The 16,153-nt window shown below is 39.1% G+C and overlaps 1 protein-coding gene across 5 annotated transcripts in view; it reads right to left on the bottom strand.

Annotated features, from left to right (window-relative positions):
* Positions 1 to 4,259: 4,259 nt before the first annotated feature.
* Positions 4,260 to 16,153, bottom strand: part of GAB1 (GRB2 associated binding protein 1) — a 132,120-nt gene continuing 120,226 nt past the window's right edge. For all 5 annotated transcript variants that reach the window (XM_077476964.1, XM_077476966.1, XM_077476965.1 and 2 more), the window contains 2 exons: positions 13,823 to 13,945; positions 4,260 to 10,795 (listed from right to left, as the gene is read on the bottom strand). In XM_077476964.1, coding sequence (XP_077333090.1) covers positions 10,637 to 10,795; positions 13,823 to 13,945 — 282 coding nt within the window. In that variant the 3' untranslated portion in view covers positions 4,260 to 10,636. The remainder of the gene's footprint in view (positions 10,796 to 13,822; positions 13,946 to 16,153) is intronic.

The raw sequence follows: 16,153 nt of genomic DNA, 5'->3' as shown, positions 1-16,153 counted from the left end.
TCTCTGCAGCGGATTGCACAGCATCACGATGCACAGGGACATGAATGAGGTGTCACCGTGTTGAGCGTTACATAAGTTGGGGAGAAATAAAAAGCAAGCAGTGCCTTGAAACATGCATTGCACTGCTCCCTGCCAGAGGCAGCACTCCAACAGACTGCATTGTACCGTGCAGGCTAGTGTAAACATAGCCTTAAGCTAAAGGGTCACTCACAGAATGCAATAACACTAAATAAAGGGGAGGCAATATGATTATTTCACAAGCCCACAGGGCTACAGTTCAAGAAAGAATATTTCAATGTTTTGCATAGGCCTAGTTATGACTGGTTCTCTTTGCCATTTCAAAATTAACATTTTCCTTTTCAGGCTCCTCCCCAGTGCTTTTATGGTAAAATTTGAATTGATGCCACATAGCCACTCTTCAAAATCTTCTCATTCACGTTTCTCATCCTCTGCACAAGTGCTGCCCAAATTTGAATTCAGTAGAAATTCCTTTTTAGTTCATCAGCTTAATAAAGGCGTTCAGTTAAGACATGGAATGAGGATAAGGTTCAGGAATGAGAATATTTTAAATGGTGGCCGTGGTATGCTGCACATGCCCTGCCAGCTGATGGGGAGATGGCGTTTAAGTACATTTTACAATGGGGTAGAGGGAGCCGAAAAGTGCACTTATCCTGTCAGTAGTAATTTTACAAGGTAATTTATACAGCCTCCACAGATACTCATTTGGACCTTAGTTTGGCCATTCACCAGCTGTAACACTGTCTGAAGCCTTTCTACGTAGTGTGGATTTAGAAATGACAACACCAAGAAGGAACTGTTTATTTTCCAGCATGCTGTAAAATCCCTCCAACTGCATTTCCAGCTTTTTCTTATTTGAATATGTAAACAGATCCTTTCAATGAGCAGACCAAAAAGTAGCATGGTTCAAGGAGTAAGTAGCATCAGAAGTTGGTGCCCTGCAGACATTTTAAGTAAAGGACAGATCATCTACTCTAAGGCCAGCCTTAGATACTTTGCATTTACAATGGCTTAAGAATTATTCAGTGAAGTACAGCCAAGAAATAAAATTATACATGAGATGAATTATTCAAATCTTTTGCTGCTATAAGGTTAAAGTATAACTAAAATTTTGTAGATTTGGATAGTGGCAAGTGGTTAGAACTACTCTGTCTATTGAAATCTGAACTGCAATCTGAACTATTGCTGTCTACATTCCAGTTAGCGAAATTTACTCTGAATTGTCCCGATTTCCAGTGTCACCAAGAAAGAAAGCAAGGGTAAATCCAAAAAGTTTGAGTTGACCAGGAATCTAGGATATCGTCATTGGGGGAGACTGACAATGGTCTAAGAGGGGATTTCCCATGGAAAGATACAGGTCGAATGGGACACAGATGGCCAAACAAAAGAAAACTTGACAGCAGTTTTAACATTCCCCTACTCTATCCAAAAAAGAAAAATATTGGCTTTAGATATACTTTACAGAAGATCAATAAAAGAGCAATTCTGATTTCTTGCCTCACTGACTAAGACCAGATATAGTTGATGAAAACAATAAATAGGAAAAGGGGCCACATCACGTTTATCTCTGCAATGTATTCAGTTTAAGGCTTTACAATTAGGCATATAAAAAAAACTGAACAAGAAAAATATACAGTGATGGGGCAACACATGTACATGCTTTGTCTATGTAATTTGCAACCTAACACAGCATTCTGAATTGTCAAATATATCTTGATTACAAAAGGCAAATGCTTTTACATTACCATGAGATATACAGAGTATGAATCAAAGCATGTGCATGCCTTAAACAGTAGTACTATGCACGTTGCACTAGCAAATTTATAAAGAATTATGGAACTTTGACGTTTTCTATAAAACATGCCTTAATGGAGCATACTATTATGGGAAGAGAGATCAACAATGGTTACATTTCCAACTGCTAATTAAAAAAGGCACATCAGTATTATATTTCCCAACATTTTAAATAACTTCCAAGGATGCTTTGCCTAAAGCTAACCATATATATATAAAAATGTGATGTCACATGCAGGAACGAGCCAAGACAAAAAAAGAAAAAAAAAGTCTTTCCATAAATGCGCACACCCAGATTGGCTTATCCTGCATGTTTATACCTTTTGAAGGCAGGGTTTGCTTGAATAAATTAAGATAATCTTATTTCTTTAAACCACTTAAGGCAGCCATGAAAAATGCTATTAGGAACAACTGAAGCATGGCCCAGTCTCTGATTTTAGAAACTTACCCATGGAATTTCTCCCAAATTTTTGATAACTGATCAACTTTTGATAACCTCAAAATAGAAGCCCACCCCCCCCCCCCTCCTCCATCCAGAGATGGTAGCAATTGATTTAGAATACTGATAAAACTTCAAAATTAAATTTGTCAAATAAGGTTACATTTTGATTCTCACATTAAATTCATACCATCTTTGCGGTTTAAGTTAATATTTTTAAATAGGATGGAATCTTTAATTTCAAAGCACTATACAAATCCAAATTGGTCAACAATTCATAATGGGATTGTGAAGTACCAATATCATCAAGGAAAATATTTGAACAACTAACCTGAACACTCTGGGCCAGTTCACATGAGAAAGCGATGCGAGAAACCCACATTCCATGCACATTTCCTACAGCGCATTCAAAATGCACTGCACTTGCAATCTGCAGCGGTTGTCAGTAATAACTTAACACCACTCCAAACACAGGCCGCAAACTCAGTGTACTGGATTGCATGGTACAAGAGTAGAACCATGTGATTCAGGTTGCTGTGCATTTTGCAAAGTAGTGCATCCAATACTTTTGGGGTGGTCTGTTGTGATTTCAGCTCATTCGGTCGAATGGCCTGAAATCGAACTGCACTCGGATCACATGTGAATCACACAGGAATGCACTTAAAGCAGTGTCCCTGCAAATCTGAAGATGGTGCCAAAGACATGACCCCTCATGATAGCTCATCTGGCCAGTTCTAAAATTACTTATGAAAAAAAGTCAGTTAAATAATAACATTTTAAAAGAATGGCACAAACCACATTAAGAAAAACTTGGACTGTGCTGCGCAGTCTGTTAAGCTGAAAACTCAAAAGCCTTGAAGGTTTTTGAGGACAAATAGAAAAATGAAACTGTACGTAAAAATTGGGGGATCTGTTGGCAGCTATGTATTAGGAAAAAAAAAATATTCAGCTATTAAAAATATTGTATTTGTTTTTTAACTAAAAGATGTTAGAGAGAGACTGGAGTACATTTTATTTTAGTTTTTTTTCTTTACAGTGTGCACATTTTGAAACTGATGTATTACGTATGTATATGGACAGGAGAGTATGGGCGGAAATTAAAACCCAAGCCAAAGCTCAGCTTTAAAAACACATACAGGAATAATTTAGATTATACTAGGTCCTTGTCTCATGCGGACCAAGTCGATAAGCAAAAGCAACAGGAATTGGGAACGTTACCACTGACAGGGGAAAATAAGCAGTTGAAGCCTTTTTTTTAATTTCGCTTTCAAGATTAATTTAACCCTTTCCCCGTCAATGGCATTTTTTTACCATTTGGCACTTTTTTTTTTACCACTTAAGGACCAAGCCTATTTTTGACACTTATTGTTTACAAGTTAAAATCAATATTAATTGGTAGAAAATTACTTAGAACCCCCAAACATTATAGATATTTATTTTTTTAGCAGAGGCCCTAGAGAATAAAATGTAGATTGTTGCAATACTTTATATCACACTGTATTTGCACAACGGTCTTACAAACCCAATTTTTATTTTAAAAAAAATACACGTTTTTTAAATAAAAAAAAATAAGAAAACAGTAAAGTTAGCCCAATTGTTTTGTATAATATGAAAGCTGTTACACCGGGTAAACTAATACCCAACATGTCATGCTTTAAAAATGCACATGCTTGTGGAATGGCGACAATCTACGGTACTTAATCTCCATAGGCAATGCTTTAAAAATGTCTACCGGTTATCAGTTTAGAGTTACAGAGAAGGTCATGTGCTAGAATTATTGCTCTCGCTCTAATGATCGTGGCAATACCTCACGTACTATTTTACTTTTTATTATTACACTGTCACTTAATTTTTTTTTTTCACTTTTATTTCTATTGCAAGGAATGTAAACATTTCTTGTAACAGAAATAAGCAGGACAGGGTCTCTTTAATGCGAGATCTGGGGGCAAAAAGACCTCACATCTCACATTTACACTTAAATGCAAAAATCATGTAATTTTTTTCAATAAAAAAAAAAAAAAGGGCCATTTAAGACTGGAGGGCGGAAGTGACGTTTGACGTCGCTCCAGTTCTCCAAGGGCATAGAGTCGAGTGGGGGCCATCGTGCCGCCACTCAAGTTCCTTCCCATCAGTCCTGGGGATTGGATAGTTTCTGCCACTGCTGATCTCTCCGGTAAACGACAGAAAGGACTGGGGCCTCTCCTGCCACCCATAAAAGTGATCCTGTGGTGAATCAGCTGCTGTGACCACTTTTATTGTTAAGCGGATCGTCCATTGTGTAAAAATATACCAGGGTTGTGGCAGCTAGCTGCTGTCATAGCAACGGTATTTAACGTTTTTAAGTAGCGACGTATATCCACGATGGATGCTCCATAAGTGGTTAAAATGCAGAATTGGTACATGAAAACAAGCCCTGAAAGCAGAGAATAAAATAATGGCAATCACATTTTTTTTATGTTTTAATATCCGCTATATCAAATCTATACTTTCAGTAAAAAAAAAAAATCACATCCCTAATTTTTTGGTTAAAATATAAAAGATAAAGTTGCATCGAGTAAACAGTTACGCAATAAGTAAACTCTCGTAACTGTAGCCATGCAAAGTGGCGGAAAACTACAGCACCTACAATTGTTCATAGATGCTTTAAAAACCTTAACAAGTCTTCAAATCTAAACATAGAATGCTGGCCCTAAAATTTTTGATCTTGCTCTGCTGTGCATAGCTTTACCTAACTTGTGGCAAAGTAATTCTTTTTGTACATGTGCAAGCCTAAATTGCATGTTTGCATTTCTATGTGCATGCACATAGGAAAGCTTTTATCGTTTTTATTTTTTTATTCACAAGGGGCTGCTGAGGGAAGGGGGGCTTTTCAGAGCATGTAGAAGTGATTGGTTGGCCATCATCTCTTCTACATAGCTGCCAACTGGGGGCAAAAATGTAAACAAACTCCTGGCCAGTAAGTTTGCATGCTGGTGCTGTCATATGTATGGCAGTGGCAGTATAAGGATTAAACCATCTGTATGAGATATGACTGTTATAAGCACCCGTGTGAGCATTCTAGTCTGTCTACGTGTTCCTTTTTCCGATCTGCATGTATATGTGGAAAAAATAAATAAAGATGCAATGAAATAAGATATCTTAAGTGGAAAATAACACACAAAAATTGAGGATTTCTTATGTTATAAGGAAAAAATTAGAAAGGTTAATTGTACCGAAGCATTGCTCTGAAAAGTGTACCTTTTGTCTGCATCTTCTCCTGCAAAAATAGCAGTGGGCTTCATGGTATGAATGCGTGCCTAAGCAAGATTGTACTTGCTGCCTTAAAGCTGTATACCTGCAGTGTGAGATCTAAGGCACTGCTTCTTGTGACTGCCAGTCTCAGAAGTTTTGGAGTAAGATTTGGTGATGTCACTACAATACTGCTCACTGTTTGCCTTGGTGGGAACGCCGACACATGTAAGCAAAGCCCTACCTCAAGCAAGATGGCCCTCACCACACAAACAGTGCAGAACAAGCCGCAATAAGTCCTGAAGGAGTTCCACCCAAAAGTAGAAATTCCGCTTTAAGTGCCCCTTGACATGCCACAATTGGCATGTAATTTTTTTTAGGGGGGAGCGGGTACCTAGTTTTGATAGGTACCCAGCTCCCACTTCATGGTCTGGTCACCTGCCCGCCTAGACACACACACACCCACATCACAGGTCCCAGAAGAATGCCTGGCCACCGACAGATTGCAGCATGACTCGTGCATGCGCAGTGTGTGCCCGGCTGCGAAGCCGCAAGCTGTCACAGCCAAGCACCCACGCGTACAATGCTGGAACCATGGAGAGACGGGGAAGAGGAGCGATGCTTCGGCCAGCCTCATCGCTGGACCGGCGAGTGTCTGTTTATTAAAAGTCAGCAGCTACACTTTTAGTAGCTGTTGACTTTGAATAAACTTAACAACCAGTGGAACTCTGCTTTAACGGGGAAGAGACTACAGGCAATAATTGAGACATGTCATTTTCCCCTCTGCCTGCTTTTTTTGGACGTAGCTTCCAGATTCTCTTAAAGTGCACAGCAATTAAATGATCTCCATATGTCGATGTTTTCAAAAAGTGTACAACTGCATTGGTCAGGTCTACTATTGGGCTGGGTCATAAAACAGTTAAAAAAATAAAAATAAAAAAGAAGAAAAAAGAAAAAGAAAAAAAACCATGAACGTTAAATAACATCATAAGAAAACATTGAGTACTAAGTAAAACAAGTTGCATAGGAAATTTAAATATATAAGGCAAAGCAGGTGTTAAGTTAAACATTGTCAATGTATAGATGTGAAGGGCACAACGGTGTCAAGAAACATTCTATACCTGGCTATTCCAAACAAAAATCACAGTATTGTGCTAGCACTAAAACGTGTATGGCAGCTTTCTCAATAATACAGAACAGAATTAGATATTTTAAAACCTTAACTGCTTAATATCACTGTAAAGTCCTGATCAGTGTTATTAGTACAGCAGTGCTTTTGAAGTACCTGATTAATATTAGTCTATCTTCTGTAGGACACAACAAAAAAATGCTAAAATAACTGCAGACACCATATGCAAGAATTCTATAAAATCACTCATCTCAGTGAAATATCTGACCCTGCAGAATATTCACCAACAGCACATTAAAAACTGGAAGAGATTAAAGAAGTGACTAGCATAGCTTTTGGCCACCCCACAAGTTCATGTAATTCCCTACACTTTAAAGCTGGGAAAAAAAAAAAAAAAAAAAAAAAGCTTCCAAGGAGATGCTTTAATTGAAAAAAATAAAATAAAAATACTGACACCATTTAAAGACCACAAACCACATATAGGCTATAATTTGTATTAAATAGTAATAAGTAACATTCAAAAATATATTAAGCCAACAGTCTTAAAATTATATTTTGGAGGTGATGCAGGTTCACCAACATGTAGTAACTGCCCAATATGACTAAACTCTGAAAATTGAGAATTTAAAAAGTAAATTTAAAAAAGGAAGTTCTCCATTTGCAAAACAATGCCAGTAAATTTACCAAAACACGCAGTGGTTTTTAAAGCACGAGTTTCAGAAGAATTTTACTGCTAGACGCATTGTACCAAAGAATAAGAGCAGTAATAATAGTGTAGATTTTGAAAGAAAAATGATGGTAGAGAGTTTCAGAGCTGACCTGTTGTCGGATTGAGTTGCATTATCTAATGTTCAGATTCCCAAACCTGTCTGTGTGGATATCCACCACATACACAGTTAGCGGGACTAGATGGCATGTTTCGGAAACACTGGACTAGCAGGACCAAGGATTTAGTAACTGATACTTCAAACAGTAGCGTGAACTTCGTGTTTGGATGGCTTAGGTGGATAAACATTTGAGAGCACATTTAAAGTGGAACTTCACTCTCCCAGTCAACACTGATTAATTTTATTCCATATGCTCCTAGCATTAGTAAATAAAGTATATTTACTTGTTTAAAACTTTTTTTTGTTTTTATATATTTCTTCAGTTACTTCCTGGTTTCTTGCCTAGGCAAATTATGTCCTACATCCCAGGAGTTTTAAGGAGGGGAGAGGATGAAGGGCCTTCTCAGCTAAGCACACCTTCCTGCATGCATGCTTAAGGGCAGATGGATTCCAGGAAGTAAATGCTGCATGAATCATTTGCCCTTACTCAAGATGGCCTCGGCCAGAAATGCTAGGGGTTGTTTTTCAAAGTGATTTCTAAACAAAATAAAGCATAAATATATGGAGGAATGGGGCAGTTTGCTTCAAATATAAAAAAAAATTAATGAATGAAATTTAAATTTTTGGTTTGTGGTGCTCAGATGCAGTGAAGATCCACTTTAAAGCCCAAAAGAACCTACAACTGACTTAAAGCCAAGTCCACCTTTTACAAAAATAAATAAATGCATATTAAAAAGCAAAAAATTTGCATTTTTTTTGCATACAAATCTGGAAAGTGTTGCAACTGCGATCTATGGATCATGAATGCAGTGTTTTGGCTCCTGCAGACACTTGATTTCTATGCAGGGCCATAGTCATGCAAATTTGGGTAGAGGTGATGGGGAGAAGCACTTCTGGCTTCTGTATTAGGGGGGAAGAGCAGTCCGAGGGTGGAGGGCTGCAGACTGACCACACTTAATGGTTTTTACAAACATAAAACTTATTCAGAAATGTGGCGTTAGCCTTTAAAGCGAAACAAAAAAGGAAAATCTCTCTAATGGGTACAATACCTGATCAGAATTATATGCCTTCCCTACGATAGAAAAAAAAAAAAAAAAAAAAAAAAAAGCTAGGATTGAGGGCTTAAGGTTTCCACACACATTATGGAGTGGATGTTCCTTACAAAGCATGTATTACATACCCATACATTCGCATCCTGAGTACAGCACAGGTCTATAGCCTGATGTGACATATGGCAGACACTTGAGAACAAAGGGAATCTGTGGGAGAAAATTTAAATGATGGTGTCCAGAGGATATCATTTTCAGTCCTCTATACAGGCATACCCCACTTTTAAGTACACAATGGGGTTTATTTAATAAAGCTGGAACGTGCAAACTCAGGCTCACTTCTGCATAGAAACCAATGAGCTTCCAGGTTTTATTACCAAAGCTTAAGTGAACAAGCTGGGGTTAGATGCTGATTGGTTTCTATGCAGAAGTGAGCCTGATTTTGCACTTTCCAGCTTTAGTAAATAAATCCCATTGTGTATTTAAAAGTGGAGGGTGTAGGGGCAGCTCTCCATTGAAAGACTTGGATGTTAAGTAAATAATAATCTTAGGTGACCATAGTTTACAACATTTGGGCATGTTTTGTATATCCTGTACAAAATTCTTGAGCTAAGTGCAACAATTTGTATATATATATATATATATATATATATACATACATACATACACACATATACACACACATACACACACACACACATCCAAGAAAATTTGTGAGAAAGTCGACATTTTCACAGGTTGAAAGTATATAGGTAAAAATGCTGTAATAGGTATATTCTGTATGCATTTCCAAAACTAAGCCTAAGGCCAGCCATACATACATCAAAATTATCCAGTTAAGCAGGGACTAGACACATTTCGATCCATGTATGGACTAGCTGGTTGTACACAAGACGATCTGTCGTTCAACCTGTGTACAACCAGCCTGTGGGGTCTTTTCCAAATGAACAGTGCCGCTGGCTGTAGCCTGCAACAGTGATCATTGTATTCTGCCTATGGGTAAAGGCTTCCTGCTGGAAAAATACAATAGCTCTGCAGGAATGCATCCATCCCTATCATCTGTGTGAAAATGGGAATAGCTTAATTTTTTTTTCGTTCAACCTACTGGCTGAACGCAAAAAAATAAAGAAATAAAAAATAAAAAAAGAATCATGTATGACATGCCTTAGATTAGGAGTTGCAGAGGACTCTTTAAAGAATTGACTATATGTCCCGCAGAGCCTTTACCTGCCGATTACAGTAGATGCATCTGAACTAGGGTGGCATATCAGGAATTCAGCTAGCATATGATATCAGAGCAATGGTTACAAATATATTTTTAAATGTTACCAGTTTCATTGTAATATAAAATCAATCTGTATTGCAGGTTTGGTGGTCCTTTAGTTACAGCAGAATTAAAAAACACACATCTATCCTCCATACTGCCAATTTTGGGGAGGGAAAGAATAAAATTACATTTAATTACACATTTTTGATTAGTGATATCCAACTATGTGATAAACACACAGGCTGTATAAAAAAATCATTTTAAAAACAAGCACATGGTTCTGCAGTTTTGAAGACCAAGATAATACATTGATGTCATCAATGAACATCCAACATTAAAAAAAAAAAGTTGTAATTCTGAAATCTAAAACATAATTGTCACACAAATAACCATAAAATAAAAAGAAAGCATAAAAGTCAATCAGAACATACAATAATTACAATTTTGTGTTTTGGTAATAGGTGGCCATTGTTATGCTACTTTTCACTGCAATGCATTATTGGCCAATCTACCATGTTAAAAATTCTTATAGCTTTTAGTTGTATTAGTGTAGGACATAAAACTAAAATGTAATCTGCGTTAATAAGCAAAATGTGTTAGCAACAAGAACCATGGTTTGAACCACAAAAAGTGCATAAAACATAGTAATACTACAAAACATGGCTAAATGTGTTAAACAAATGGTCCTTGTTGGTTTCTCATGATAAAATATGTACATTCTCATATGAGCGATATAGATTCCACAGTGCACCAGTCTCTAGTCTCTTTCTCACCAAGTCATGTGTAAAGTTCCTAGAGATGCAATCATTTGACATTATTGTACTTTGCACTGTTTCAGACATGGCTTGCTTGTCATGATGGAAGAAGATTGTTCTTGATAAAACCTCATTTGACACTCTTGGTTGGGGTTTCAGATTCAGTTGACTGTCTTTCATCAGTCCATGCTTTTCTGGTATTCGTCAAAGCGAGGGTTTTCTCTTTGTCAACTACAACGTAATCCACTTTCTCTTCTGCAGCACTACTCCCAGAGCCACTGCTCTTCTTCTGCAGTTTAGAAAAAAAAGTGGTTAGCTACTAGTAATTTGCATAAAATTAAGCCAACGGCTGCAGGTTATTCTTTCTACTGTCCTGGACTTAAAGCTGGAATATAGGCACTAACCTTTAAAAGGCTGCCGCTCTGACTTCTGTAAAAGCCTTATAAAAAGATATGCAATGCTCCCTGTTGATCACACACCATCCAGAGGAGAAATTGGATCAAGCTACGTTTCTTTCCTGGTATGCAAGCTAGCCCTTGAAGACTAATTCACATGAGCACTCAGCCATTACTGTTAAAGTGGGTTAGCTCTTCCTTAGACTTTTGGGGTGGTCTTTTGGACAGCAGGAAGGGCAATGACAGGAGGGCAGAAAACTTTCCATTCATCACCGATGCTTCAGCCGGGGTAGGCAAGTGACTTGGAATTTTGTGCCAGAACTGTAATACTACAATTGCTTTCATTTGTTTTGCCTATCTTTGCAAACAAAGCAGAAGGTGCAAAGATAAAAAGGTACATTTCAGAACTTTTAAGGCCCCTTTCACACATGCGGACATTATGTCCGTATCTCATCCATCCGTTCGCAGATAAAATATGGACATACATGCAGTCCTATAGGATAGCGGGTGTCTGCGGATAAACATCCGCAGACACCCGCTATCATCCGCCTCCGCTATTGTCCGATTCTGCAGACAGAGGAAAATCCTATTTTTCTATCCGTCTGCAGAGCGAATCGGATGAACACGGACAGACGGTCCGTGTTCATCCGATCCCCCATAGAGGAGAGCGGAGAGCTGACAGGTTGGTCCCTGCACAGTGTGCCGGGAATGCCCTGTTATCCGCCGGCTCAGCTGGGACAACGGAGCGATCCCCGCTGAGCAAGCGGATCATCACGGGGCGGATCATTACTGATCCGTCCCGTGTGAAAGGGGCCTTACACCTTTAATGTGACCTATAAACTGTACAACTCAGTTGAACAACAAATTGAAATCTTTTAGGTGGAGGGAAGTAAAAATAAAATATGGCTGTATAAGTGTGCACACCCTTAAATTAATACTTTGTTAAAGCATCTTTTGCTTTTATTACAGCACTCAGTCTCTTTGGGTATGAGTCTATCAGCATGGCATATCTTGACTTGGCAATATTTGCCCACTCTTTGCAAAAACACTGTCAGATTGCAAGGGCATCTACGGTATCAGATTAAGGTCTGGGCTCTGGCTTGGGTCATTCCAAAACTTCAATCTTCTTCTGGTGAAGCCATTCCTTTGTGGATTGGGATGCATGCTTTGGGTCGTTGTCATGCTGAAAGATGAAGTTCCTCTTTGTTCAGCTTTCTAGCAGAAGCCTGAAGGTTTTTGGAACTGTTCATAATTCCCTCTAACCTTGACTAAGGCCTCTGTTTCAGCTGAAGAAAAACAGCCCAAAGCATGAAGCTGCCCCCATCATGCTTCACTGTGGGTATGGTGATCTTTTGGTGATGTGCAGTGTTGTTTTTGCGCCAAACATATCTTTTAGAATTATGGCCAAAAAGTTCAACTTTGGTTTCATCAGACCACAACACATTTTCCCACATGCTTTTAGAAGACTTCAGATGTGGTTTTGCAAAAGTTAGCTGGGCTTGGATGTTTTTTCTTCTTACCACTCTACCCCATACATAGCCCAGACACATGAAGAATATGGGAGATTGTCACATATACCACACAGCCAGTACTTGTCAGATATTCCTGCAGCTCCTTTAATGTTGCTGTAGGCCTCTTGGCAGACTCCCTGACCAGTTTTCATCTTGTCTTTTCATCAATTTTGGAGGAACGTCCAGTTCTTGGTAATGTCTCTGTTGTGCCATATTTTCTCCACTTGATGATGGCTGTCTTCACCGTGTTTCATAGTATATCAAATGCCTTGGAAAGTCTTTTGTACCCTTCTCTTGACGGATACCTTTTAACAATGAAATCCCTCTGATGCTTTGGAAGCTCTCTGGGAACCATGGTTTTTGCTGTAGGATGCAACTAAGAAAATGTCAGGAAGATCTACTAGAACAGTTGAACTTTTATTTGGGGTTAATCCGAGGCACTTTAAAATGATAGCATGTGTGTACTGACACCTATATAACATGAGTTTGCATGTGACTGCCTAATTCTGAACACAGCTACATCCCCAGTTATAATGTGCAACCACTTTATTTTATTTTTTTATTTTTACTTCTAACTAAAAGATTTCAGCTTGTTTTTCAATTGAGTTGTACAGTTTATAGGTCATGTTAAAGGTGGAAAAATTTCTCAAATTATCTTTGTCTAATTTTTTTACATCACAGAAACCTGTCATTTTAACAGGGGTGTATCCACTGTATACGATTTCCACTGTACGATTTGGCACCTAATGGGTTTACTTCCTCTTTGTCTCCCTGCAAAGGTAAAGCATAATGGGCTACTATGCATCAGGTGTCGCTGCTCCGGTTACTCACAGCGCCGGAGCAGCGATGACGTCACTCCCGCTCATGCCGACAGGAGCCGCCACTAACGGCATATCATTGTTAGCAGCGGCATGCAGCTAACGGCGATAGTGCGCTTGCTCGCCGCTGTCTACGGTGCATGCGCCGTAGACAGTGGTGCCCGTCTTAGTAAATATCTCCATGTAGGTTTAGGAGATATTTCTTGGACCTACAGGTAAGCCTTAATCTAGGCTTACCTGTAGGTCAAAGTGGTTTGTAAGGGTTTACAACCACTTTGTGGGGGCATTCAACAGGAGGGAGGGGCCAGAATCACAGAAGAGGGACCCCAGAAGGGGAGGATCTAGGCTGCTTTATGCAAATCCACTGCAACAGTGCAGGTAAGTATGTTTGATTTGTAAAGTTTTGTTTTTTTCCCTATAAAAATTACACTTTAACCTTAGCTTGATCATTTCATCTTGCATGTTTTACATATAGGCAGAAGTACTGAAACCTGTAGGTATGACTTTGAAACAATTTAAACCTCAACACACACGTTGCACTGTATAAGCTGTTCTGGATAAGTACAGTTAAGTGTTCACTTGTGTTGCTTACTTTTCTTGGAGGTGTTGATTTGCCAGAGTCCAAATCTAGATCTAAATATTCCACTTGCTTGTCTCCTTTGGGCTTCACCATGGGGCTATTTCCTCCATCAAGGCTGTTGTTTTCAAATAAACTCTGGAATTATGAAAAGCATGGTACATCAGTACTAAAAAGCTGTAGTTAAAATTCACTTGAATCAATGCTTATGCAAAACTCTAAGCCCTTGTACAGACGGTCGGAGAATCTGTCGGAATGAGTCTTATCGGACCGCGTCGTCAGATAATCCGACTGTGTGTGGTATGCATCGGACTGATTCCGTCCGAATCTCCGTCCGACCCAATTTTCCAACATGTTGGAAATATTTCCCGACCAACTGGGCCGGACGGACCCAAGCCGATCATGTGTAGAGCATTTTGATCGGACCAAGTGCCACGCATGCTCAGATCAAATTCCTACATCAAAGCTATTGGCTACTAGCCTGCATGTAGTCCCATCGTAACGAAATTACGTAATCACGTTCTGAAAGATCAGATTTTTCGCCAACTTGGCCCAACCATGTGTATGCAACAGTTTCGGACACAATCTGTCGGACTAAATCCGACTAGCAAAATCCGACGGATTTGGTTGGCAAAATCTCCGACCGTGTGTACGTGGGCTTAGTGAGGAAAGATTTTAGAAAACAAAAGTGGGACCCCTTTCTTATCCATAGCCCAGGTAAAAAAAAGAAATAGAGTTTTTTCTTTAAATCAGATACTTTTTTTTTTTTTTTTTTTAATTCTCGCATTTTTACAAGACTATTACATACAAAACATGCCCACTAAACATATAAAATTACAATAAAAAAAAAAAAAAAAAAAAAGAATATCCCAAGTAGACTGTAAAACTTCCAGATTACACACTCATTATTACTTAAAGAGCAAGTAAGCTTCCTTTGCAGACATTTACCTATAGGTAATGTAAATATCTCCTAAATGTGTAATGTTTAGGAGATCTTTACATTGCATGCAGCCAGTGACATCACTGGCGCATGCGCTCTGAAGAAACGGGCCACGGGTGCCCTTCCTTCCGAGCCCTGTGCCGACGGCTCCTGCGCGGTATTGACGTCATTGCAGTTTCAGACCACTCACAGCGACAGAGCCTCTGAACCCAGAAGAAACTCCAGGGTAGATGTGGCGGATTTGTTCCAAAGCAAGTATTTCATAATGAGCAAGAATGCCATGCATACTAGCTCATTATGCCTTTGTCATAACAATGGGTTCATAATTATTTTTTTAAATAAATAGATTTGACAACAATATAGGACAAGCCAGTTTAACAATTACACCTGTACTGGAGTCTAGCTATTGAGGCCAAATTTTCTTGAATTTTTTTGGGCATTTGCTGTGTTTATATGTCAATTCCTCTGTTCCAAAATTAAGATTAGTTGCATCAGACCATTGATCAACTTTTGGTTGGGAGTTTGACATCCATTTCTGCAGTATGAGTTTGCAGGCTATATACATAGACGCAACCACATCACATGCATTTCAGGTGGGAGAATATCGTCCGATATAGTCCCCAACAGAGCCATTTTAGGATCAGAATGAACATGTATAGAGCATAAAGTGTTTAAGGTATCAAATATATGCTCCCAATATTGATGCAGTTTAGGGCAAAGCCACATCATATCTATAAGTGTACCCAATTCGGTAGTACATCTTGAGCAGTTTGGTGTAGATGCTTTACCCCTAGTATGTAATTTTTGAGGGGTATAGTGAGACCTGTCAATAATAAAACAACTGGGGCAAACACCAAGGAGGATAAGGAGACTCTGGTCAAATTCTCTAAAGCTTGTTCCCATTCCTCATCACTAAGTCTCCAGATCCCTACGCCATGGCCTAAGAATACCACTTTGTGTACTAGTTGTCTGTAGGGAGGAATATATGTCACCAATAAGTCCCTGTTTGGAACTCTTTGTAGATACTGCCATAGTCAAGTTAAACTTGTAGAAGGCTGTTGCTTTCAAATAAACACTGGAATTATGAAAAGTGTAGTACAATTAGTACCGTATTTATCGGCGCATAACACGCACTTTCCCCCCTTAAAGAGGAGGGCCAGTTAAAAAAAAAAAAAAAAAAAAAAAAGTCAGCAGCTGCAAACACTGCAGCTGCTGACTTAATAAAATCACTTACCTGTCCAGGGCGCCCGCGATGTCGGCCGCCCGAGGCCGAGCCGTCCCTCGGCTCTCGGGTCCCGGCGCCGCCATTCCCTGTAAGGGAAACAGGCAGCGGAGCCTTACGGCTTCACTGCCCGTTTCCTACTGCGCATGCGCGAGTCCCGCAGCTACTGCGCATGCGCGAGTCC

The sequence above is a fragment of the Lithobates pipiens genome, unplaced genomic scaffold (assembly GCF_037356315.1).
Source record: "Lithobates pipiens isolate NorthernLeopardFrog02 unplaced genomic scaffold, aLitPip1_a1.2 Scaffold_13, whole genome shotgun sequence".
Lineage (NCBI taxonomy): Eukaryota > Metazoa > Chordata > Amphibia > Anura > Ranidae > Lithobates > Lithobates pipiens.
Note: the sequence above shows the minus strand (reverse complement) of the source record. Positions and strands in the feature narration are given on the sequence as shown.